Below are 25,589 nucleotides of genomic sequence, written 5' to 3' on the forward strand. Positions count from 1 at the left end.
AAATACTGGAAAACAGACTGCCTCTCCGCTAGCTCGGCCTCGTCTGTTTGCACAAACAGAACAGAAATATACACATAGAAAGAGAAAGACGGAGGAAGCCAAAGCAACCAAAAAACACAGAGAGGGAAATATGGGGAAGGAGTTAGCAGAAGGAAAAAAAAAGAAGAAGAAGAGACAAATAGACATTTGAAGAAGCTGCTTTTGGTGGACGAGAAAAAAGAAACGATGTGGTCAAACTGACACATTCCTCTGCCGATAGATAGGTTTTAGTTGAAGAGGAAGGTTTGCAGAAAAGTGCCAGAGATGGAGGGGTGAGGAGGAGGAGGCTGGGGGGGGAGGAAGAGGGTCGATCTCTGTCGATGTGGTGTTAAAGGCAGTGGTGGATTTTCACACTCCTCCATTTGTCCTCCCCCCCTGCTTCAGTTTATAGTGGTGTTTGTGTGGTGGAGGGAGGGCAGTTGAAGAGGTGGTGGTGGTGGGTGAAGGGGGTGAGGATGGAGGGGGGAGACGGTCAACAGTGGACGTGTCAACACTTTGAGCGGTTTGAGGAGGGACGCAGTCAGATGCAGCGAGAAGCAGGAGAGCCATTCGACGCGTTTTTTTTTTGTGTGGCAATTTTAGGTCACGTAATTAAAAGCTGCTCCCTGTGCAGAAACAGACTCCAGATCAGTTTAAGATGTAAATTATAAAATATACCGCTTCCGTATCAATCTGCAGCACAGCGATTCTAAAACGGACCGACTAATTTATGCTCCCGCTCCTGTTTATTCCTGTTTATTAGAATATTTAGTGGCTTTCAATCACAGGAAATATTTTTTTTTTCTTTTTAAAGGCGAAAAAAATTCTTGCGCCCGACGATAACTTGTTTCCAATTTAAGTGAGCAGTGCCGCTTCCAGTGTAAGTGTCGCTGTACTTCATTTAAAAGGGTGAGATTAAAGTGGTGTGTGTGTGTGTTTGACGCAACGCTGTGAATGTGTGTGTGTGTGTGTGTGTGTGTGTGTGTGTGTGTCTGAAGCAGAAAGAGAGAGAGTGGAGTAATTGAGTAGAGTGTCCGTGCTCTGCAAACTAATGCGCCATTCTTGCCCCTCTCTTCCCCTGTGGCCCTGTCCCAGCCTCCCTCTCTCCCTCTCCCTCTCTCTCTCTCTCTCTCTCCCCCGTCTCCCCCTCCACCACCACCACCACCACCTTGGACTGGAGGCCATTGTCTGGGCCATATTGTCCGTCCCCAGAGAGCCTTGATAACCGTGTCTCCATCCACGGAGAGAGGGGAGGGAAGGGGAGGCAAAAAAAAAAAGAAAAGAAAAGAACGACAGACAGACAGAGAAATACCAGAGGAGAAAGCCCCCCCCCTCCTCCCCCACTTCCTCCCCTTTTCTCAGAGCAAACCCACACCTCCAACTCTCTCCCTCGACCTCCCACCCCAGTGCGATCAGCTGCACCGATAGCCAATGGGAAGTAAAGGAGGCTGGATTTGTTGTTGTTGTTGCTGTTGTTTATGGATGCAGGAGAGATGGAGTTAAAAGTGGGGAAAGTGTCGTCCCCCCCCCGTAGAGTTCAGTCATATGACACAAGGTCACGAGGGACAGGTTAGAGGTCACGGGGAGGTATTTCATTGTCAACAAAGCGGCAGAAACTCCGCAGCGTACTGTATCTTCCTCCTGGGATGCCGCTCTTCCCTTCTTCTTCCATTCCTTTAACCATCCATCATTCCCAGCAGCTTGTCTTACGCCGATTTCTGCCTCTTTCACTCCGAAAAAACACCACCGTCTTCTCCGGGCCACAATAGGAGACAGTGTCAGCTCTCTCCTTCCCAGAGCGCCACAATGAAACCTCTGTCTTTCCAGGTAGCAAGAGAGAGGAGGGGGGAGATAGAGAGAGGGAGAGAGAGGGAGAAGGGGGGAGGTCAGAGGAAAAAGACCATTTGGGTTTTCAAAGTGCGGGACGGAAGGAGGGAGAGAGAGGGAGAGAAAAAAAAGAAAAAGAAAGAAAGAAAGAAAGCCAGCTGGGTGCTTCTGTTCTGTGTGTGCATGTGTTGTCATTTATGTGAGAGAATGTGTGTCTGGTTTGCAGGGGGAAGGCCAAGTCGCTGACAGTGAGACAAATGTTGTGACTCCTTTATGGATTGCTTAACAAATGCAGCACAAATAGTGTCCTGGCACAACAATGGAACAACACTGTCCCTCACTCAATAAACATTATGCAGCGGCGCCTCTTCTTCCCCTCGCAAAATGAAATTTAAAAAAAAAGGAAAACACACCGGGGGGGGGGGCTCTCCGCCGTCCGTCCACCACCGGATGCACTTTTCCTCTCTTTGCCGTCTGTCTCTTCTCACCCCCCTTCAGTGAGATTTTCCCATGAGCTGCCCTCAAAACTTCTCTGACCTAAAGAAAAAAATCACGTAAAAAACACATAAATAAGGTCTTAAAGAGGCTGAAAACTCTGTGGAGTGATGCCTCGCCGGTGACTAAAGCTTTGGGGTGGATGAAATAAGAGGTTGTCCCAGAGGCCACATGAGTTAGTCGTGTTGCTCCCACCCCCTTCTTGTGCACATGCTGGAGGAAAAAAAAAGTCATGTGTTTTTGTGTGTGTGTGTGTGTGTGTGATTAACAGCGGTGACATTAGGTTGTGTGTTATTGCCTTTTGTGGTTAAGCCGGACAGGAAACACGGTTCGGGCCGCCGCTCGCCGATTTAGGGCACCTCACAGAGGATGCTTTGTGTTTGTGTGTCTGCGCTTTTTTGTGTGTTTTATGTGTAAGTAAGTGAGTAAGGGTGTGTCTGAGCAAGAGTGTGTGTGAGTATGTACAGGGCAGGAGTTGCTCACATTTTCTAACCGTTACACGCCGTTTGTTCCAACTTAGAAAGCCATGGGAGGCTTTTATTTTGAAATTTTGATTCGTTTTCTCGCTCCTTGCTTGTTAAATTCTCCTGAAACTTGCTCACAAAGTCTAAAAATCAAAAGACAAGGGAATATCCACGACCTCCCTGCCTTTATCTTCATCCCTCCATCACGGCTTCTCCCCTCCGCCGCTGCCCCACTCTTCCCACCGTTCCAAAGGACAACCTATAAATAGATATTAGGCAATATCCTTAAGAGTCTAGCTCCGAGAAGAAGGGAGCGAAACAAGAGGGAGGGAGGAGGACAGAGGGATGGAGCGACATTCTTACAAACAGCTGATTGTGTAAAGAGGGAACAGTGAGTAAGACAACACCGAAGGGGGGGAGGCAAAAAGGGGGGAGAGAGGGAGGACAGACGGTGTTAAAATAAGTTCAATAGTGTGTGACAGTGGAGAGACGAAGGTAGAAAGAGAAATTGTTTTGAAAGCTGAGACTAGGAAAGAGGTGGAGGGGATAAAAAGAGGCTATAAAAGCAAGTGATAGGGAAAACATTTGTTTAAATTCCTGCCTGAGGTGTCACATGGATGTAAATGTTGCGGTCGGCTCCTCGGACGCTAAAAAACGCCCCGGGTGCCTTATCTAAAAAGGCGCATTTCACAATCCTGATATGCCACAATTTCAAAGATGGCTCGCTTTTCCAAATAGACGCCTCACCTGAGTGACAGGCGGCCGGTTCTTAGCGCCCTTAAAGAAATGTCACTTTGACTCCTGGCAGCACTTTTGGTATTAGCCTCTATTTTGTTGCTATAGATTTGAAAATAATGGGCTGCAATTTAAAAAAGGAGAAGAGGGGAATTTGTGCATACATGCATATGCAGGAGGAAGCCGCACACTTTACTGTGGAATTCTCCAGAGGAGGCTCCCACGCTCCCTGAAAGCTTGTTCTGAGTAGAGGAGTTAACAAGAGCAGTTAGCACCATGATTATGTTAGCAGCCAGACACACAGAGTGAACAGAGCCGAGTGTGTGTGTGTGATAGCGTGACATTTCAGTGATGGCTGCTTTGTCTTTCCCCTCACTGAAGCTTAAACAATTATTTTTTTTGCGCTTAATTCATTTGAAAAGTGTTTCTCGAAGTCTTTTGCATGCCACAGCAGCCATATTTATATTTATATTTAAGCCGGCTGAGTGTATTTAAACATGCTTGCGTAAGCTCGCCGTTGCTGACGTGCCAACATGAAATGGTTGATTACAGTAAAGTGATGGCCAGGAAGTCGGCTAACCACCACCAACACCAACCGCTGATGGCGATTATTTGGCCCCTGCCCGTTAATGGACGTCCGTCGCTGTCCGATTAGTGACTTAGCGGCGGTGGACATATGTGATATGAGCAGGGACTTAGTTGAGGAGCCACTAATCATCAAAAAGCCAAGGGGAAGTGGCGCTCTAATCTCAGCTTAGCGCTGTTAACGTGTGTGTTTGTGTGTGTGTGTGTGATCAGTTTCTGCAAAAAGAAAAAAAAAGTGGGGTCAAAAATAAGAGATTTTTGATTTCAGCTGCAATGGTGTTGCTTCCCAGACTGTGGCAGATTTTTCGTTGTTATAGGAAATTTACCTTATAGGACACAAATTATGACCCCTCCTGCCAATTCATCAACTTAACGCAACCTCATGTTTCTTCTTTTAAATCCTCGCAGACATTAGAACTCCAGAAATAGCCTTAGGATTTGTTTTTGATCCCAAAAGAATGGTCGCACGTCTAATTTGAAGATAACTGTCCTCACTTTTTCATCACACGTAGCTCTTTTTATCCCACATTTTGCATCGAAAAAGTCCGTTTTCTTGAAGTCACAGCTCAGTCTGTCACAAAAAAATGGCCATAAATCTGCTTAGAAATGATTAAAAAAAAAGACAGATCCTCATTATTACTCCAGAACTTGGTTTAGGATTTGTTGCTGAACCCAAAAGAATTGATTCACGTCTAATTTTAAGAACTCTGTCCTCGCTTTTCCCACACTCTTAGGTCTTTTAAACCCACTGCACCTAGTTGTTACCATTTGCATCAAAAAAATCTATTTTCTTGAAGTTATGACTCAGTTAGTTGCAAAAAATCTGCCCACAATTGATAGAAAAAAAGACTACTCCTTCTTATAACTCTAGAGGAGTTTGCCCCTGAACCTAAAAGAAAGGCCGCACGTCTAAATGTAGAAACTCCATCCCCACTTTTTCCTCATTTGTAGCTCTTTTTAACCCAAAGCAACCAAATTGCCACCTTTTGCGTCAAAAAACTCCTTCTTTCTTGAAGTCACAACTCAGTCTATCATAAATAATGCCCATAAATCTGCTTAGAAATTACAGAAGAAAGATACTTCTTCATTATAATTCTAGAACTTGGTTAAGGATTTGCTTTTGAATCCAAAAGAATGGTTTCACGCCGAATTTGAGGAACTCTCGTATCTCTTTTTAACCAACTTTTGCATCAAAAAACTTGATTTTGCTGAAGTCACAACTCAGTTTATTACAGAAAATGGCCATAAGTCTGTGTAGAAATGATAGAAATATACACTACACTTCATTTTAACTCCAGATTTTGCTTTAGGGTGTGTTTCTGAACCCAAAAGAATGTTTTTTTGAGAAACTTCATCTTCACTTTTTCCTCAATTGTAGCTCTTTTTAACCCGTTGCACCCAAATTGCCACCTTTTGCGACAAGAAAACCTACATCTTTAAGTCAGAACTCAGTCAAATGTGAACATACTGACACGGTGACTCAACATCTCGATGTCCGAAATGTACTTAACAAAACCCAAAACTTGCTTCAGGATTTGCTTCAAACAGCGGTTGCACGTCTCAATTGAGGAGCCAGACTGTGGGAGATTTTTCATTGTTGCAGAAAATCACGCACTAATTGTGACCCCTCCTGCTAATTCATCAACTTAATTCAAGCTTTTTTTTTTTTTTTTTGAAACAAATCCTCGCAGACAGCCTCTAAACCGGCGTGCCACCCTCTGCCAAACTTTAAATGAAGTAGCCGGCATAACCTGTACACCCCGCTGTGCCCAGTTGTATAGTAATTCCACTTCAAAGGCCAATACAGGAGGGGGGGAGAAGGGATTTTATAGCCGGAGAGGAGCTGCGAACGGCCTCCTCCATTCATTCAGACACCCACCTCTGAGGTAATAGTAGCAGCAGCAGAGCTGGAGGGGGCAGAAGAAGAAGAAAACAATGATGACATGAGAGTGAAGTCCTCTCTATGTGGAGGTTTTTTTTTGGACACCTATGTTGTTTCACGCGTTAATGTGTAACCACTCTTGTCTCTGGAGTCCATCTAGATATGTCAGCTACTGTGGTTAAATGCCGGGATAGTAAAGCTGTAAAATTAAAATCCTCTCCGCTTTCAAAAGGTGTTTCTGTGAGCGGAGGATTTAAAAAAAAAAAAAAAGAAGAAAAAACTGACTTTGTGCGTTATGGGCCCTGCAGAGGTTGGATACAAGGGGAGGTGTGTGTGTGAAACAAAAGGCCTTAGTGTGAGAGAGTGAAAGGAGGTAAAGTAAACAGGTAGTAATGAAGACAGACCTGCAGTGTTCTGTTCTATGTATGTTCTGTGCACATATGTGTGTAGCAGTTTGTACAGCTGGGCCGGCGCTTGCATTGGATAGTGTTCACAGGTTCAGACGCTCGCACAGCTTTCTGCTCGGAGCATCATAAAAGTTAATTTTAATATCAGCAGGATTAAGCGTGCACTTTTATCTCTGAAGTCTTTTGTCATCGAGGCAAATCTTCCCTTTTTATGGCTGCAGTGTTTGCTGATGAACAGATAAAGAAATGAGTTGCAGATTCCTGTTGATTCCCAGTGTTTGTTCTGCACTCGTTGTCACAGCTGATTCAGTGACTCGAACCTTGATTGAAGGAAAAAAGAAGGCATTAAAATGGAGAGATTGTAGCTTTTTGATGTATTAGTAAAAGCTGTAAACGGCAGTTTTCTGATTTAGCTTCAAATGAAGTGGATGAAACAGGAGTGTAGAACCTTTAAAAGCTCCGTGGAGCTAATTGAAACTCCAGCAAACAAGACAAAACTTGACATTTTGGAGCTTGCATGGAAAAATTAGTTGAAATTATTGCAAGATTTATGAATTTTGCTGGCAAAGTCTTCCAAAAAACAATTAAAACTAATTAAATTACACCTCATATGGTGCATTTTTTTGTCTTCAGTTGAGTTCATTTGATTTCGAGTGCAACCTTCGAAGCGGCATGTTGCACGTCTTTTTCCGCTGAGCCTCACTCCATATAGTTTACCTTTCCACTGTCATAAGGTAAATAAGCAATGAATTAGCGGCGGCGCTCCTCCGAGGAACAATGCCAGATGTACAGTCCGGAGAAAATCCAATAAGAGTCTAGAGTGTAATCAGTTTAGAGGGCCAGGGGAGGACTTTGAGGGAGGAAAGTGGCTGAAGGGGAGATTTGGGGTGAAGACATGATGCTAGAGGAGAATGTGCAGAAGAGAAAGACGGAATTGGAGGAGTTTGAGAGTCAGATGCCTGTTGCTTCCTTTCCTGCTTGTACACCTCCAACCCTCCATCCCTCCATCCCTCTGTGTGACTGAGCGTTAGCAGCCTATTACCCAGGGTCATAGTCGCAGTGGCTTCAAGGCTGACAAGTGCATCTGAAAGCACTCAGGCGATGCTGAGAACCACATTAAATTCTATTATTGCCACATAGTCACTGCATCCCTATTCAGCTGAAGTACAGGGAGGCAAATTTACCTTGTGAGAGACAGAGTTCACCTAATAGATGTGGCTTTATATCCTTTCCTTCTTTTCAAGGGGAACAAAGCCGCGGTAACAAATGCAAACAGCGGGGCTGTCACGTTGCTAGCTATTTTCCTTCCAGTTCCTCCATTGTCCAGAGGTTTTCATGAACACATATTATTGTCACTGTACATACTGCTCTCACACTCGTTTTTTTTTCGCCTCTCAATCTGTGTTTCTCTCTGAAAGCCTATTGTCAAGATGTGGTCATTTCCTCCCACAATGCCAGTGCAAGCGGGCTTCATTTGCAGTAATGGTCCCCGTCCTTTTTGGAAAACGCTGAATGGCCCCCATGGTAAACATACTGTAAGACCTGAGAGGGTGTTTGAAGGTCTGCCAAGAAGCCGGGTGCTTGCAAAAAAAAAAACAACTGAAGGGGGGATATTGTGGAGGAGATGCACTCGGAGTGGGAAAAAAAAGAAAAAGAAACTTGTCCGGGAAAAACAGAGGGAAAGAGGAAACTGGTGCAGGTTGAGGAGATGAATGGGATTTGGAAGATATATTTGTGGTATCATGTTACACGACAGTGAAAAATTCAAACTTGGTCCAGGAGTTTATCCACAGAAACCTCTTCCTGTCGTATAACTCCAGTTGTCAACCTATTATATCATCTTTTGAATATTCCTCACTCTTCCTCCTGTTTCTCCTTCTCTCTCTTGTCTTTCTATCTCCTCTTTTTTTTTTCCAGGATGTCTTCCAAGCGACCAGCCTCTCCATATGGGGGGACAGATGGAGAGGTAACCATGGCAACCAGCAGACAGCGAGTGGAGGATGAGGAGAGCGAAGGACTGGGTGGTGTCATCCATCTCCCCCTGGCCTCCTACTGCGGCAAGGTGTCCCCTCGCTCGCCCCCCAACCGCAACTTGGACAGCCCCCCCAACATGGTGAGGACAGGCTCTGGTTGTTTTAGTTTTGTTGTTGTTCGGTCTCACCTCTTTGGGGTGAAAGCGCTCACCTCGATAGCGGCGTTGAGAGCAGACGAAGGGTCGAAACGGGTTGGTGAGACGTTTTCAGCCTCTTTGACCCGCAGTTTGTTGAGTTGCTGCATCTGGATTTGCTGCTGAACCCACTAGAATAGTCGCCAGTGGTGATATGTCCCTGTTGTAAACTTTCTAACAAAGGTTTTACAGTAAAATTTTCCCCCACTAGTTGCCCTTTGTAACCCATAGCACCCGATTGTCACCATTGGCATTAAAAGAAACTCTATTTTCTTGAAGTCACAACTAAATTTGTGACAAAAATGTCCATTAATCTGCTGACAAATTGTAGAAAAAAAGTCTCCTCCAGAACTTGCTTTACAATTTGTTTCTGAACCCAAAAGAATGGTCGCACGTCTGCTTTGAGGGACTCGGCCCTCACTTTTCCATCATTCATAGCTCTTTTTAATCAACTTTTGCATCAAAAACTCAGTTTTCTTGCAGTTACAACTAAGTTTGACAGAAAATTCCCACAAATCTGCTAATAAATTACAGAAAAAAAGATTAATCCTCATTATAACTCCAGAACTTGCTTTAGGATTTGCTTCTGAACCCACTAGATTGGTCTCATGTTTCATTTTTGGGACTTTGTTGTTCGTTAAAACTGTCTCTTAAAGGTTTCAGAAGTAATGTCCCTCTATTAGTAGCTCTTTTTAACACACTACACCCAGTTCCCACCTTTTGCATCAAAAAAGTTTTCTTAAAACTACAAGTCAGTATGTCACAAAAATTGACCCTCAATCTGCTTAGAAATTATAGAATAAAGAAGCCTCTTCATTATAACTCCAGAACTTGCTTTAGAATTTGTTTCTGAACTCAAAAGAATGGTTGGTTGAGGAACTCTGTCAGTGTTTGCCTTAAAAAAATCTATTTTCTTGCATTTACAAATTTGCTTAGAAATTACAGAAAAAAGATGCCTTGAACACTCTAGAATACTCACACGTCTAAATTTAGGAACTCTATTTTAACCTCATTTGTAGCTCCTTTTAACCCACTGCACCCAAATTGCCACCTATTGCATCCAAAAATCCCATTTTCTTGAAGTCATGCTGAACATTCGTACACTTTCTAGGTTCCATGTGATCTACATCGGATGTCTGTCACAAAAACATGGCCAGAAATCTGCTTTTTATAACTCCAGAACTTGCTCCAGGATTTTCTTCTGAACCCAACTCAACTGTTGCATGTCTCATTTAAGAATCTTCGTCCTAACTTTTCCCTCACTCTTAGGTTTTTTTTAATCTGCTGAACCAAATTGTCACCATTTACGTCACAACCTAGTCAAATCCGAACATACTGAATCCATGTGACCCAAAATTTGACATTCTTTGCTTAGTACAACTCCACAACTTGCTCTAGATTTGCTTCTGAAACAAAAAGAATGGCTGCTTGTCTTATTTGAGGAACTCTGTCCTTGATGGAAACTTTCCATAAAAGGTTTCCAACTAAATTTTGTCCTCGCTATTAGTTCTTTTTAACTTATCACACCCAATTGTTACTGTTCAAAAATAAATTTTCTTCAAATCACAATTGCGTCACATTTGAACATCCTGACACAGAAAACATGCTTAGATTCCATGTGACCCTACATTTGATGCCCATTTTAAAAATAATGCCTATAAATCTGCTTAGAAACAATAGAAAAAATACCCCTATTATTAAAACTTGATAACCCAAAAGAATGGACTCACATCTCTGTCCTTGATAAAATACTTTCTATTAGCATCCAATTGTCAGTATTTGCATAGAAAAGCACATTCTTTCTTGAAATCACAACATAGCTAAATCTGAACCAGATTTGGGGCTAAAATCTATCTCTAGCACTTGCTTCAGAATAATTATGTTTTAAAGTTTTCTCAAATGTCAAAGTAATGCAGTGCTGCCTGTGCATTCATTGGCACATCATAAACAGGAAGTGCTAATAACTAATTTGGCACATGATCCAGTTGTGTAGATTCTTCATGACTCTACATTTGATGTCCATCGCAATAGAATAGCCATACGTCCACTTATTGTAACTCCAAAACTTGCTTTAGAATCGTTATGTAGTAACGTTTTCTTGAGTGTCAAAGTGATGCAGTGATAGTTATCTGTGCATTCATTAGTACATCATAATCAAGTAGTGTTAATAGCTATTTTGGCAACTTTTTGATGGATCTGATTGCGTAAATTCCACGTGATCCTATATTTTTGGAAAAAAAAAAGCCCTAAATCTGCTTATTGTAACTCCAGAACTTGCTGTAGAATCACCATGTTTTAAAGTCTTCTTAGGTTTTCTGTGCATTCATTGATACATCGCGAAGAGGAGGTTAAATTGGCATATTTTTTGATGGATCCAGTTGTGCAAAATGTAAACAAATACAGTCTAAATCTAACTTACTATAATATTTTATGTTTACATGCCCCCAAAGCATTATGGGAAGTTGAGTACAGTTGCACAACATATAAATAAGATAATCACCTTAGTTTTAGATGCACTATGTGAGTATTTCTTCACTTGAACAGTGACACTGTCTTCTTCTCCATTAATAAAACATTAATGTTAATATTTGCCCTCGGTTGAAAAGACATACAGACAAAAAACTCAAACTGTTAACAATATTTTTCCATTATAACGGTCTTAAAAATTGATGGACGCTCTGGATTCATTCTGAAAATAAAGTTACCTGTCTGCACCTTCTGCAGCTTTTGACATTGGCTCTGGCCTTCATCTTCATCTCTGACTTCCTGCCCTTGATTTCCTGTCCACCTATGAGCGTTTGAGAGGCTTGAGGTGGAAAGTGACCCCTCGGACACAGACCCCAGATCAGATTATGTTCACGCTAATCCTATCCTCCAGCGTTTTCAATGGGACGATCAGCGCTGAGTGCTGTTAGTGCAAACCCTCCATCTTTTTGCACAAACTGACTAAGTGAGCTGGAAAAGCAGATATAAATTACAACCTTTTGCTAGAAAAATGTTTTATATCGCGGATGCATTCAGCTGGAAATTAACTTCCTTGACCTTGTGTGTTTGTCAGCTTCTGAAATTGGTCTATAAAGTAATTTCAGGAACAAAATACGCTCAAAATATTTAGAATTGTGTTGCTTTATGGAATTTCTAAGCAAGTAAACAGTTTTTTTTACTGCATATTGAATAAAATAAATGCAGATGCAGACTAGATCTGAAGCTCCCCTTTGACTTTGGTATGTTGTTTACTCCTCTTATGGCGATTCTTCACACCGAAGAAGCAAAATACGTAGATACTTGTTTGGTGAAGAGAATCCTAAAAAGGCAGAAATTGACTGCGAGTGAAAAAGCAGTTGTTTTTCCTTTTTAAAGGTTCAAGGCTAGTGTTTGGGTGCACACATGTTTTTGCTGTTTTTATGCGCGCGCCACCAGCCGTCGCCTTCAGCCCATTTGATGCACAGTTGCGTGACTGCAAAAAAATGTGAGCCATTGGAGTGAGTCATTTTCTTGGGGATGAAGTGTGACATTGTGCGGCGGCGCTTGAATGTATGGCTCTGTGTTTGCGAGTGTGTATTTGTACAGCGGAATTGCATCTTTCTGCGTGATTCATGTTAAATATTGGTACAGGCCGGTGTGTGCTGTATACGGGGGGGGGCTTATTGCAAGCGTCTGTTAGCTGACATGTGAGCTACATCGCTATATGTGCATTTTAGAGATGACTCTTGTTTTTCCTGCATGGAACTCATTACACATTCTACACATGTGGTGTGATTTACAGTGCATGTTCGGTACATAAGTGTGATTACATGGCTGCATGTAGGGTGCTACGTGTTGCCTTTTTTTTTTTCTGAGAAGCATGCTGATTAACATTTGAGCTCATCTGTTGGAGGATTTGGCCCTCACCTTGATAACACACCCTGTCGCAGCAGCAGATAACGCCTGCCGACCTTTCCCCCACCCTCCACCTCCTCCTCCTCCTCCTCCTCCTCCTCCTCTGTGCTTGCTGACAATAAATGCTCACATGCTGTAAAACAATGAAACAGTGCTTAGGAGCTGTAATGGATAGCTAATTCTGTAATTAGCCCCGCTGATTAGCCTGCAGGCCCCTCCCACGGTGGACCCTGTGAATGTGGCAGGTGTTGACTGTAAACCAAAGTCCTCATAAGACTCGCTGGGAGTTATCTGGTGAAAAGTTAACAAACAACAATGCTATATATTTGTGTTTGTATGTGGAAAATGGGCAGCAAAACGGGGCGATTGTTGACGTGTGATGTGTTGATGTGAATTATTAAACCAGAGGGTGGGATACGGGGCTTATCCGGCTGACTGCTTGGCATGTTGTAAGATGTGTGTTAAGTTTTTTTTTTTTCTGTTTGAGAAGAGGGTTAACAGTGCCAATCCCTTCAGCTGACTGTCAGTGGATGAAGAGTGAAGAGAAATTTACAAGAAGAGGAAAGCTGGGGGTCTCTCTCTCTCTCTCTCTCTCTCTCAGGGCAGTAAAAAAAACAGCTCATTGGTTGACTTGGAAGTGAGGCAGCAGGGGGGGAGGAGGCAGGCAGGCAGGGAGGAAGGAAGGGGGTGAGGCAAGATTACAGCTTTATCTTGTCATAGTAAATTAACACGGTGGCGGAGAAGCGCTCAGCCACACACTGACCTCTTCATTCCGCCTGCCTGTTCGGCTTTGGCTCGGCCGCTTTACCTGCAGCTGCACACTCAAAAGTGGAAAACTGGAAAAAAAAAAAAGAAAAAAAACTGAAAAGGGGATCAGATTATTCACTTTTTTAAAGAAAAAAAATGTTTTCTTTATCCAGCCATGACTGCAGAATAGCGGCGCTCATAATGGTGTGCAAATGAATGTAGTTTGGCTTTAAAAAAGGTTTTTTTTAATGAATGTGAAAGTTGCATAGGTGCAACCCCTGATTGGATAAGTTCAAATGCATGATGGGAAGGATTCTAGCAGCGGTTCGACTAACCAATCAAGTTGCAGAATTATCATACCAGGACACTTTTCTTTTATTATTATTGTTTCCCTTGCTTGCTTTCTTTTTAAACCGTCTTTTTATGTTTATGTTTGCAGATCCTTGCAAAAAAAAAAAAAATGTTTTCACGTCAAGCATCTTCTCTCATCAATGTGTTAATGGACAAACTAATTATTTCATTAGCAGGCGAGATGCAAAAACTATAAAGATATTTCATCGAGCATTAATTTTCTTATTCATTTTTCGTTCCACGAGCTCCATCTTCCCCTCTTCTTTTTTTTGCGTGTGTATAATTTGTATGTGTGATTATGTGTGTGTGTGTGTGTGTGTGTGTGTGTGTGTTCATGTGAATTTGACAGATTTAACACAGCCATTGAGCAGTCTTGAGACACAGTGGTCACACTTAATTTCTCATGCCAGTGATGCACTAATGAATCAACACACGCTTGCCTGTCAACAGTGAGGGGTCGTGGTAAAATACACTGTCGTGCATTTTAGCCAAACTGCTATTTAAAATACAGCGGCGTGTTTTTGAGATAAGGACGAGGGCAAGTGTGTAATTCCTGGACAATGACTTCAATAGACAATTAATGGCGTTTTTTTTTTTTTTTTTTTAATATAAATTCTGAATAATTATCTATGTGCCACAGTGTTTTTTTGTTTTTTTCTTAAATGTGTGGGTCAAAATTTTTGGAACACACGGAGCAGAAGAAGTATTGTGCTCCGGCTTGTCCCAGCCTGAGGGACCCCCGAGTCAAAACTGACAGTGTCTGTGTTTAGCCGTGGCATGTAAAGGGATTTGCTCGCGAGTGTGTGTGCGTTTGGCAGTGCGCGTTAAGTGTATATGGCGGCGAGATTGGCAGGTCTGGCGCTGAGCTGAGTCTCGCCCCCCTGCAGGAGCGATCAGTGACATTCTCCTGGTGTGTATTTGTGTGCATGTATTTTAGTGGAGCAGCTGTTTCCAGTTTTCTTCCTACTTGCCACATTGTCCATGCCTTGATCCGCAGCGACGCGCCAAGCATCAAATATTGTTTTTTTACACCTTGCACAGCCCGAGACATGTCAGGCTATGGCACAGAAAAAAAAAAAAAGAAAAAGAAGGGAGAGTTTCCTCTTCAGTCGGGCAAGAAGAGAGAGAGAGGGAGGAGGAAAAAAAAGAGGAGAGAACATGAACAGCGGCATCTGTGCTGGCTGTAGGAAAAAATAGCATTTTTTTTTTTTTTTGGCAAGAGTTAAGTGTTTTTAAACCAACCTCCCCTCACAGATGAGCTTAAGAAGACAAAAGTTGTTTAATTCGGTTCCATTGCAGAGGCAGTAAAAGGATAAAGAGAGTGAGGCGCAATTTTTACTTTGTTCCAGTCATTTGGAAGAGAATTGACATCTGCAAACTAAAGGCAGAACCGCCCACACTTCGCCAGCCTTGCCACATCCAGCGCGTATAAATACATACATATATATATATATATATATATATATATATATATATGCAGACGCTCACATTTTACCAGCACACACACACCTACGGGCGATCGTGGTGTCACACATATATGGCAAAAATTTAAAAAAATCTCTCACACATGCACCTAGAAAGGAGGGCATGAACAGTTTACAGTAGCCAGAATTTCTGTTTGTACTCATGAATAAATGCATGTTGATGAGCAGGAGGAGGGGGGGGTTGTGACCAGGAAGCATGAGTGACATCGGTTTACAATAGTTTTTATTTTTTGATCCCTGGACTTGGGATTAGAGAGGTTTGATTGAAGCGATTTAAGTTGCCTTCGGGATAAAAGTCTGTCTGTCTGACTTTACACATAAATAATGTCACAGGCCCCTTCTAATGTACATGGTCTTTGAAGAAGCTTCCCTGTTAATTCCCTCTGATTGGGAAATGACCTTCATTGTTGGACGCAGCCAGATGACATCTCCCTGGCAGCTTTTCTGCAAAGAGATCCTCCAACTCCATCCATCCATCCGCCTCCCCCCTTCTCTCTCTATCCTCTCCCTCCCATATTCTTGTTCTGTTTGTTTTGTTTGCGCGACATCTTTCTCGAAAGAAAGAGTGCGGCTGTTTTAAGTAGGCGCTGGATTAGATAAATGGGATGTGACAGGTGTGACCGCTGCCTTCAAGACGCCTTGCCTTTCCCTCCTTGCTCCCCTCTTTTTCCTCCATCGCGGATCTCTCTGTCAACTCTCTGGTTTCCTCTAATAACATCTCTTCACTCTCTCTTTCTTTCTTGCTTTTTTTCTTTCTTTGACTGTGTTTTTTTTACATGCTTCTCCCTTTTCCTGTCTCGTCGCATTTGCATGTCATTGCCGGCGCCTGACGCAACTCGTAAAATCGCCCAAAAAATCCGCTCATTTTTTGAAGTCTTGAGATTTCCCTAATCTGGAGAAAGGGTGAGGGGAGGAAGGAAGTGACAAAGGAGAGTAAAAAGAAAAAAAAACACTTGATCAGGTGGTGAGAGGAGAAGTCTTTTAACAGCCTCATCACCCCCATCATATATCGATATATTTATATATATATATATGTGCAACTGTTCCAGCCTTATCATTGCTGCCACAATCTGTCCCTCTGCTACAATGCATGTGCAAGAATGCCAAGGAGAGAATTAGTGAATTATTGAGTGTGTTGACTTATTCAGAGAGAGAGAGAGAATGAGAGAGAGAGAGAGAGAGAGCCAGTGAAGTGTCGAAAATGTCAAGTGATAATGGTCCGCTGTACCTCTCCTACAGCGTTTGACCACCGACAATGAAAGCATCCTCAATATTGAATACCTTCTTAGTAGAAACACAGAAGAAAAAAAGTGACTTGTCTGCTCGAACGGCTCAAATGTGGAGTCATCTGATGACTTCATCGTGGACTGTGATCTCGGTATTAAATTCCACTTCCAGCGAGTTAATGATTATGGAGCCACCTCTGCCTTTAATACGCCACCATGTGCATTAATATAGCTGGAATGTCCCCATGTGACGCCCACACGGGGACAAACACCTACAGTATGTGTGCCACTGTCCCAGGTGGCATGCCCCATACTGTAGTGAGATTAGCCAAAGATTAACCCTGTGGACCATTGACCCTGCTGTCTGCAAAAAGGGCCGAGCAGCTCCGCTCCAATTGTCTCTGCGATCGAATGGCCCACCTGAGTTCACCTCGGAGCGCCTACGGCGGTTATTGCATGCATGTTTGTGTGACCAGATCGCGTTCTGGAAAAGCCGCCGGCGTCCTCCCCTCTCACTGTCACTGTTAATTGGGCTGAGCCAGCATTAGGCCTCATAATGCCGGCTGCAGAAACAAACATAGGTTTTATTGGTTCAAAGATTAAGACTCTAAAAGTTACTTAACACTCAGCTGCTGCTGCTTCCAACTTAGGTAATCGTTCGAAAGGGGAACAATAAACTGAAGATAAGATCGTGGAAGAAGCAGAAAGTTAAATGGGGAAAAAAATAGTATTTACTGCATAAAGCGTCAATAAACCGAACGTGTTAAAGGCTGTAAACTTTATACACACGACAGCAGGATAATTATTCCTTATGACAGCTTGGCAAAAGGCTCCACTTTAAACTGTATACATTATATTTTGTTGCTGTCATGCTCTAGTAGAATCAGTTTTTTTTTTAGTCCTTTTATAAGTTTATGGAAATGATTTGACATAGCTCCAGAGCTTTGTTGGTTTTTTTTGTGTGTTTGTTTGTGATGCAAGTTGCATCTTCAGCATTAATTGTCATGAATCTCAAGACAAAAAAGTAAAAAGCAAGAAAAACTTGGGCGCGGGATTTGGTGCTGCGAAGTTGGACGTCCCTCAAAGCGCGCCATCGAAGGGCTTTGTAATGAAGAGTTAACGTTGACACTTAAGAGTGCTGCGGAGTCTTTTTGCTGCTGTTTCATGTGCCGCTTCTGTCAAGTACCTCCAAGTCAGTCAAATGCAGATTCCAGAGGACGTAAGAAGGAAAGAAGAAGAAGTATGCCCTAACTTGAGATAACTGGCCGGGGATGAAAGTTGCAGCATTGGGCTATAAGAAGGGGAGACGGGGAGAATAAAGGGAGCAAAGAGTAGCAAAGAAGCATGGAGATAATGAGCCAGCTCCTCCCAGATCTATGCTTCGTTTTCCTTTTTCTGCTCTTTGTTTTTTGCAAATTTTCTGCAACTAATAATTTCCTTTTCTTCCAGGAGCAGGATGGCACTAAGGGGAGCTCACTGAGTCCTTACCCCCAGCACAATGCTACCTCACCGGGCAAAGAGGAGGGTGGAGGCAGCGGGCGGCCCTGCAGCGACGGAGGCTCGGCCGGCGGCACCCTGGGAACCCCGGAGAGACGCAAGGGCAGCCTGGCCGACGTGGTGGACACACTGAAGCAGCGCAAGATGGAGGAGCTGATCAAAAACGAGCCAGAAGGTCAGTAATGAAAGAGGTGGAGAGGCCAGATGTGCGAATCTGCGAGTCCATCCCCGCACTTTTCTTTTATTACACTGCTTTTCTTTCTTTCTTTCTTTCTGTCTTGTTTTCTCTCTCACGCTTTCCCTCTGTTATGAACCCACACACATTCAGATGAGAGGCGAGCCTTTGTTTTTCCAGCACACAGACAGACAGCATCAGCTGCTCAGGCCTATTGTCCACCACGCTTTGCATATTTATCACAACCTGACAAATAAGATGTGTGCGCAAGTGTTCGTGTATGTGTGTGTGTGTGTGTGTCTGTGTGGCGGGTGTGTGAAAAGCCTGTGAACATACTTGGGTGTATTAACAACTCTCCAAATGTTTCCCCAGCTACAATTTCAAGGAAACGCTCACATTAAAAGCGTCTTTTCAGCCCAATAAGAAGTGCATCACCTCTCCTAGTGCACTTCAAGCCCTCTGATAAAGATTTCACACACTGTCGAGGAAGCCAAGCTGCAGTCTTGCCCAGGGCCTACATAGCTTTAGCTCGATTAGCCCCCACATTTCATTCTCAGATTTAGCCTCGGGCTAACAGTTGGAGTCAAGAAACGAGATAAAATTAGCCCACGGCCAATGCTAATTTCCACTGGGCATATAAATGGGGGCTTATGTCACTATGAAATGCATGTAATAGTGATAATGTGATACGGATATCACTAGCAGGTGTCCATCTCCTTTTGGAAGATGGGTTAATATAAATAACATGGTGCTTTATTGGTGGGGGTTTCTTGTGCATTGGAAGTCAGTGACAGTTTGAAAACAGGTTCATGAAGCTGGCTGGGATGGATTGGCCTGTTTAACCCTCTCAACTTCAACAGTTTCCTGGCATTTTTACTCACTGTGGGCTCATTTTTCACTGCAATTTAAAGTCCTGCACCTCTATGGAAACAGCACAACCATGACTAGAAGTACAGAGAACTCAGTAATGTATTTAGTGCAGCGTAACAAATTTATAATCTTATGAATTAATAAAAATTTTTGCAAAACATAATAAAAAGTAGTGCACAGAAAGTGTGCACAGGTGTTACCAATACTGTGAAAAATGGTTTCATATTATCGATTTTCTTCTACTTGTTTCCTATCTGCTCTGTGTAAATATTTTTGCAGTGGAACCAATAAGTCCCCGAATTTTTGTCACATCAGTGTTGCTTGCAGATGAGTCACTCATGGCTTCACAGTTGCACCAAAGAGTGCAGAATTTTTTGTTTTTTACAGAATCTGTTTAGTGCAAATACTTTATTTTTGGTGCTTTTTTAACCTTACCATGTATAATAAAGTGATTTTTATGAATAATCACGATTTTAAGCTGAGATTGGATTGATTTTCCCAACAGTGTTCTTAAATTTCTGAAGATTGTTTCAGTTTTTATAGTTTATGACTCAGATTTTTTTTTAAAAGACAGCATCTCTTTCAGACCTGCTAATGGGTTTTGTTGGTTCAGAGGGTGAGTCAAAGCAGATTTGAGGTCTTGAGAGATCCAAAATTGCTAAGATGGACCAAACTGAACTATATAAACTAAATCTTTGATAAAGAGACATGACGTTTCAAGCACAGACACACCTGAAATATAATAGAAACTATATTTTTTTGTATTTATTGACTTGCTCTGCTGTGATCGCTCACACCTGCCTGCCAAAACCCAACTCTCCTGAGGTTAGACTTACTGGGACCCAACTTGGGTCAAGCCTCACTTCCTCACAACCAAGTGTTCCAAGACCTTCAGCAGAAAAAAAAACACCAGATCAGATCATTCTTTTCCTTTGCTTTATAAATCCACTGCTGTAGAATTTTGTACTCAAACATCCCCCAAAACTCGCAGAACTCGAGCCCGAGTGACACCCTGCCCGGAGAGGTAAAAGAACAGCACAGCGAGTGTGTTGTGTATTTGCCTTTAAGTGTAGGTGCGTTTTATGTGTTTGCGTTCCCCCTCCGGCACATCAACAGGCTTTCATTTCAAGCTGCGATGTGCTAACCTTATTTTCCAGGCTTTTCTGTAAGGGCTCTTTTTTTTCAAAAGCAGCTGAGACTGCTGGTCAGCTCTCGCCGTCTGGTTGTTTTTATTCCAGTCGATAGAGAGGCCTGTTGTGGCACATTTTGCAAAAAAAAAAAAAAAAAAAAAGAGGAAAAAACTGGACTGTTTGTCGAGCTGAGCTGTAATTGAGGTGTGTTTTGGGTTGTTCGCTGCTTCGCTGGACCTCATGAACCGGCTGCACAGGAAAAAAAAAACAACAATAATGGATCTTTATGAGTCAGCCAGCGCAGAGAGGGAGAGAGATGGGGGAGGAAGAGGGAGGGAAAGACACAAGGTAAAAGGAAGGAAAAGTGAAGGAGAGAAAGAGCAGTGTCTTCACAGACCCCATTAGCACAGTGCCACAGTGGAGTGGCATCCAAACCAACCCGGAGCATTATCTGCCCTTACGTTTAAATGAAACGCGCTAACAAAAGGCCTGAGCGCCTCCAGACCCAAAAAAAAGAGAAAAGAACCAAGCCAAGCAAGAGAGAGAAAGAAAAGGGAAGATGAAGAGAGGCAGAGGGAAATGGAGAGTGGTGGGGAGGGGAGGGCACGACGAGGGGGCAGTATTGAACGCGAGATAGAAATCCCTTTTTTCTGTGCCCAGCTAGCTATTGTTTGGCTGTGTGGCTCACAAAGGCCATTAGCAGCAAACAGCAGGTTGGGATGAAAATTTAATGAAGGCTTTAATCATTATGAAAGGCCTGGAATATTACCGCTCCCTCTCTCTCTCTCTCTCTCTCTCTCTCTCTTTTACACTCTGGCTGGATCAATGATACGCACCCACAAAGTGTAGGAACATTAACACCAGGAGGGATGCGAACAAGGGGCGCCAAAGACACGAAATGGGTCAGAAAACGATAAACATCTCGTATCGAAAAGGCAGCCCCTGAGCGAAGACATCTCACATGCACTGAGGAACTTTTTGCTGCTCTACTTAGGCTTAGATGAATGGCGAGCGGCGGATACTGGGTCAACGTGTGTGCGGTTAAAGCCTCTGGGAGCATGTATGCTTGTGTATTTGCATATGCATTTGCAGGAGAATGTAGTGAGGATTGTGTTAGTCGCATGCATGTGAAAGTGTGTGTTTGTGGCCCTTTAATAAATGACTCGCCTGTGCTGTCCCTCATGGCCTGGCCCCAGCGTTGCACCACTGCTCCCTTTGCTCCATCCATTCATCTCCCATCCTTACCCCACCGGCCACCTGCTACCAGGGACGCCTCTACATATATGTTGCTGCGTTCTTTAATAAATTCTGCCGGTTGCGTGTTCGTCTGGCCGGTTCGTGCTGGAGAGCGTCGCATGTGTCATTACGTGGACTAATGAGAGCAGAGTGCAGAGCGTCACGGGAGGCGTGGGGTCGAGAGGAGAGTCGGTGTTAAAGCCCGAGAGGGATGCCGCCGCGTATACACACACCTGTGTAGTGTGAAAACACACGCACACACCTGCAGACTCGCCGTTTAAACCCGTGTGACCTCGGCGACACGGAGCACGGCCCTGTGGTAATCTATTAGCCCAGCTGTGGGAAAGGAGACACCAGAGAGATGTCATTCACAGATAGACAGAGATATATAGATAGATGGATGGATGGATGGATGGATGGATTTTATGTGCATCCAAAAAGAGAAGAAAAATTAGGGGAATTAAAAGCAGGAGGAACATCACTAAATGGGGCACAGATGTTTGCGGCGGCCCCTGGAGTGGTGCCTCCACTGCCCTGGACTTTCACCAGACACTCAGCCTCATTCCTCCTCTCTTCCTCTTCTCTCTTCTCTCCTCGTCTCGCTACATGGCAGCTTCGACTGTAAGTGGCTCACACATTAAGTGCCAGCTGAGCTCCATCTCTGGACCCGTCTGTTGACCCTCTGCTACCCAGCCACAGCTACCCGTCGCTGGGGCGCTCCGTGGCCTCTGGGACTTTTTATGTTTTCTTTCTTTTTAGTTATAGCCTCAGCTGGAACGGGAATAAACAAAGGTTTCTCTGCCACAACTCTGTGTGTGTTTGAGTGAAGCTACTGTACGGATTTTTTTTTGTGTGTGTGTGTTTTAAGCTGAAGGAACCTTTAGACGTTGTACCGTTAACCTTCTGAATTCCAAGCAGTTTATGGTTTTTTGCCTCACATTTTTATTCACTGTGGGTTCATTTTTTTTTACTGCAAATCTTGCACTTGTGTAGAAACAGCACAACCATGACTAGAAGGACAGAGAAGTCAGAAATTTCTCCTGTGCAATATGACACAGAGTGCCATAAGTCATAAAAGCAAAAAAACTAAAGTTGAATGTCTGTGTCTTTTTCAGGTCCTCATGGGGTTTACCAATTGTCAACATGCTATAGATATTTCACTTACAACTTATATTTTTATTTTGATTCCGTACTTGTACTCGCTGCTCTGTGAAACACAGCCTGCAGTTCAATCCAGTTCAATCAAAAAGTCCCCGAATTCTTGTTACATAACTGATGGTAGCAACCAAATCAATAACGGAGTCACAGTTGTGCAAAAGACTGCTGAATTACTGGATTTTTACACATTTATCTAAAAGTAAATGGTTGATTTTTGGCCACGATTTTGATGAAATATCACACTTTTAAGCTTAAATCTGGTCAGTTTTCCTGATGGAGCAGCACAAGATACATAATTAGTTCAAGGACCATGTAAGAGTTGAAAAAACAGTCATTATTTTATGCTTTTATAGTTTCTGTCTCTGATAAATGGTGTCATTTTGGCTTCATTTTTTTTAAATAACAAGCTTTTCAAACTTCACACACACAAACACATTTTGGGGGTCAGAGGTTTAACAAAATCTTTCTTTATGCCAAAACAGAATCCAGAAATTCTCAAGAAAATATCTTTAAAATCACTGCTAGTGCTATAAATGACAGCACAAGCCATAACTCTGCACTGAGCTCGATCGTGTGTCTTTAATGGTCACTTGTATTTCCCGGCGGTCGTGTTGTCAGGGTCAACAAATCCCAATATTGTCGTTGTTTCGCTGAGCCGGGGTGCAGCTCCGGGGTCAGACCTTTGCCTCCATACTTTATAGTCTTGATTTGGAAGCACGTGCGGAGAAACAAGAGACACACTCGTGTGCACACACACACACACACACACACACACACACACACACAAACTTCGCCGGCGGACACGGTGCAGGTTTACAGCTGCGCCGGCAACCTCGAGGTCAAACCAAAATGGTGTTTTACGGCTGAGCGTGCACGGTGGCGCTCTGAGGCGATGGTTTCCGTACTGAAAATGCCAACTCAGTGACAGATGTCACACAACAACACACTGTGGCGGACACATGTACACGCACGCGCAGCACTTCATCTATTTTCAAGGCATGGTGGGGGGAACCCAGGGCTTGCTTTTAGAGAGCACTGAGGCATTTTATAGGACAGCACTTAGGCGAGGCCATTGTGCCACACAAGCACACAGTGGCCGGAGCTCCCTCACGCCTCCGTACACTCCAATGGGTGACAATGGGAAGGGCGGATACATTCTGCCAAGAAGAAGGAGAGAGAGAATGAAAAGGGAGGAAAGAAAAAGGAGCCGGAGAAGTGGAGGGATCGAGGCAGTCTCTCTTCATCCGTCCATCAGCTCCCCTCCTCCTCCTCCTCCTCCTCCTCCTCCTCTTCACTTTGCTTAATCCTTCTTCTTCTCTGCTATCTGGGGGGTTACGTCAAACACACTATAAACATCAACAATGGCATATAAAAACCCTCGCAAGTCATCACATGGACCTCCGATTTTTAAGCACAGGTCCCTGAGGGGGAACTTGCACATAAGTGTATCCGCACACACACACACACACATACACACTGCTGTGTAGCAGCAGGTTCACAGCCTTAGCGTGGGAGCGGGCGAACGTCTTTATGTGATTTCCACCCTTTGTTGGTAATTAGTTAGTTGTATAAATTAACATGAAGTGCAGCAGGACTCTCACAGCCATTGTTTGTCGCGATTATTCTTCTCACACTGGGGAGAAAGAAAAAAAAGGAAGGCGAGTGAAATGAAACAGAGGGGGAGGTTGAAAGAGAGAATTGTTTCTTGCTTTTTCTTTTTTTTTCCTCTCTCCCAATTCACTAAAAGCAAGAAAGAGAGAAGCGAGAAAAAGCAAGATTTTTGTCCTCCTGCTCGCCAATTAAAGCGCTCTAAATACCCGGTCAACATACGCTAAAGAGAAGTTGACATCATGCTTATGAGACTTACTCTGCCTTGAACCTTTTCGCTAAGGAGATTTGAACTCCATGTGTTGTTTTTTTTGTGCTCTGCCACGTATTTCCATGACCTGGTGGAGAAAAAGAGAGAAGAAGAAGCCTGCAGTGGTGAAAAATCAAACATTTCTTTGCTTAGAAGGATCACAATACTGGAAAAAAAAAAAGATCCTTTTAAAGCAACGAGCTCATGCTTCATATCGGTTATCTTCCAATTCCTCTTTTTATTTTTCATTCTGTGCAGTTTTCCGGGTGTCATTGTGTCAGTTAACTTCGCAGGGTTTGTTGGGGGATCATCATGGACATGGCTCACAATTCAAATCGAGTCAATTCGGGAGGTTTTTTTTCCCTTTCCCCCTTTTGTGGCATGAGAAACAGGCAACGTCATGGGGCGAACCTGAGGCCTATTGTGGGGCCGGCCATTGTTGGCTTGATGAAAGGCGCATTCAAGTCACTTTTTCTTATTGAATTGTTTTGCAGTCCCGCTTTTCAATGTTGCATTCTCTCTCCGAGCCTTGCACGAGACAATCAGTGGGGATGAAACTCCCCTTTTCTTACCATTCTTCCCAGTCCAGATGAGCGATATTAAGGAGATGAATGGTATGCATGCATATGTGTGTGTGTGTTTTTGTTTTTTTGGGGGGGGGGGGTGGGGGGAAGAGAAGGAAAGCAGTGCCCCAGCTTTTGTCCAATACATGAGCATAAAGGGGCTTAGACAGAGGAGAGAGGATCCTGTGGTTTTTCTGAAGGTGTGTGTGTGTCTGTGTGTGTTATTGGCCCCCCGGCGGGGCATTAAGTTAAGGACAAAAGGCTGGAGGTTCATGAATCAGCTTCCATAGCTTAGCTGCTGTGACACAGTTTACAGTACAGAGTGTGCAGGAGGCTACCTGGTGGAGGGTTTATATATGTGCATTTCTTTGCGTTTTGGATGTATTTCATGCATAGCATATGAATATATTTGGAGTTGCATAAAGGCCTCCCAGATATTAGACAGGCCCCAGTGTTCTGGCTACCCATTCGCTCCCATTCAGCATCACGTCCCATGACCAAATCAGCGGAATCCATGATTTATCTATTCAGCTTTCTCATAAACTCTCTTCATTTGCACACTTGTTTTTCCGTCCTCTTCTCTTTATTTTTTCCCCCTTTCTCGCTCTTTTCTCCTCCATTTCCATGGAGAGTCGTAGGAATGTTTTTATGCTGCAAAATGGCTGCAAGATTAATGAGTTTTTGTGCAGAGTGCGCTGACTTTCATTCGTCCCCTCAATTTGCTTTATCAGAAGGATATGAAATGCGGCGAAACATCTCGAAAACTTTTCACTGAGGTACTTAAAGCACGAAAAACCCAAAAAAAAAACTCGTGAGAAACATTGTGGAAAAGCAA

General features: G+C 43.4%; 1 protein-coding gene across 14 annotated transcripts in view; it reads left to right on the plus strand.

Moving 5' to 3' along the window:
- sox5 (SRY-box transcription factor 5) overlaps window positions 1-25,589 on the plus strand; it is a 297,848-nt gene that overhangs the window by 195,385 nt on the left and 76,874 nt on the right. For all 14 annotated transcript variants that reach the window (XM_055006506.1, XM_055006507.1, XM_055006502.1 and 11 more), the window contains 2 exons: window positions 8,331-8,526; window positions 17,717-17,939. In XM_055006506.1, the coding sequence (XP_054862481.1) occupies window positions 8,331-8,526; window positions 17,717-17,939 (419 nt within the window). The remainder of the gene's footprint in view (window positions 1-8,330; window positions 8,527-17,716; window positions 17,940-25,589) is intronic.

The sequence above is a fragment of the Amphiprion ocellaris genome, chromosome 21 (genome assembly GCF_022539595.1).
Source record: "Amphiprion ocellaris isolate individual 3 ecotype Okinawa chromosome 21, ASM2253959v1, whole genome shotgun sequence".
Taxonomy (NCBI): domain Eukaryota; kingdom Metazoa; phylum Chordata; class Actinopteri; family Pomacentridae; genus Amphiprion; species Amphiprion ocellaris.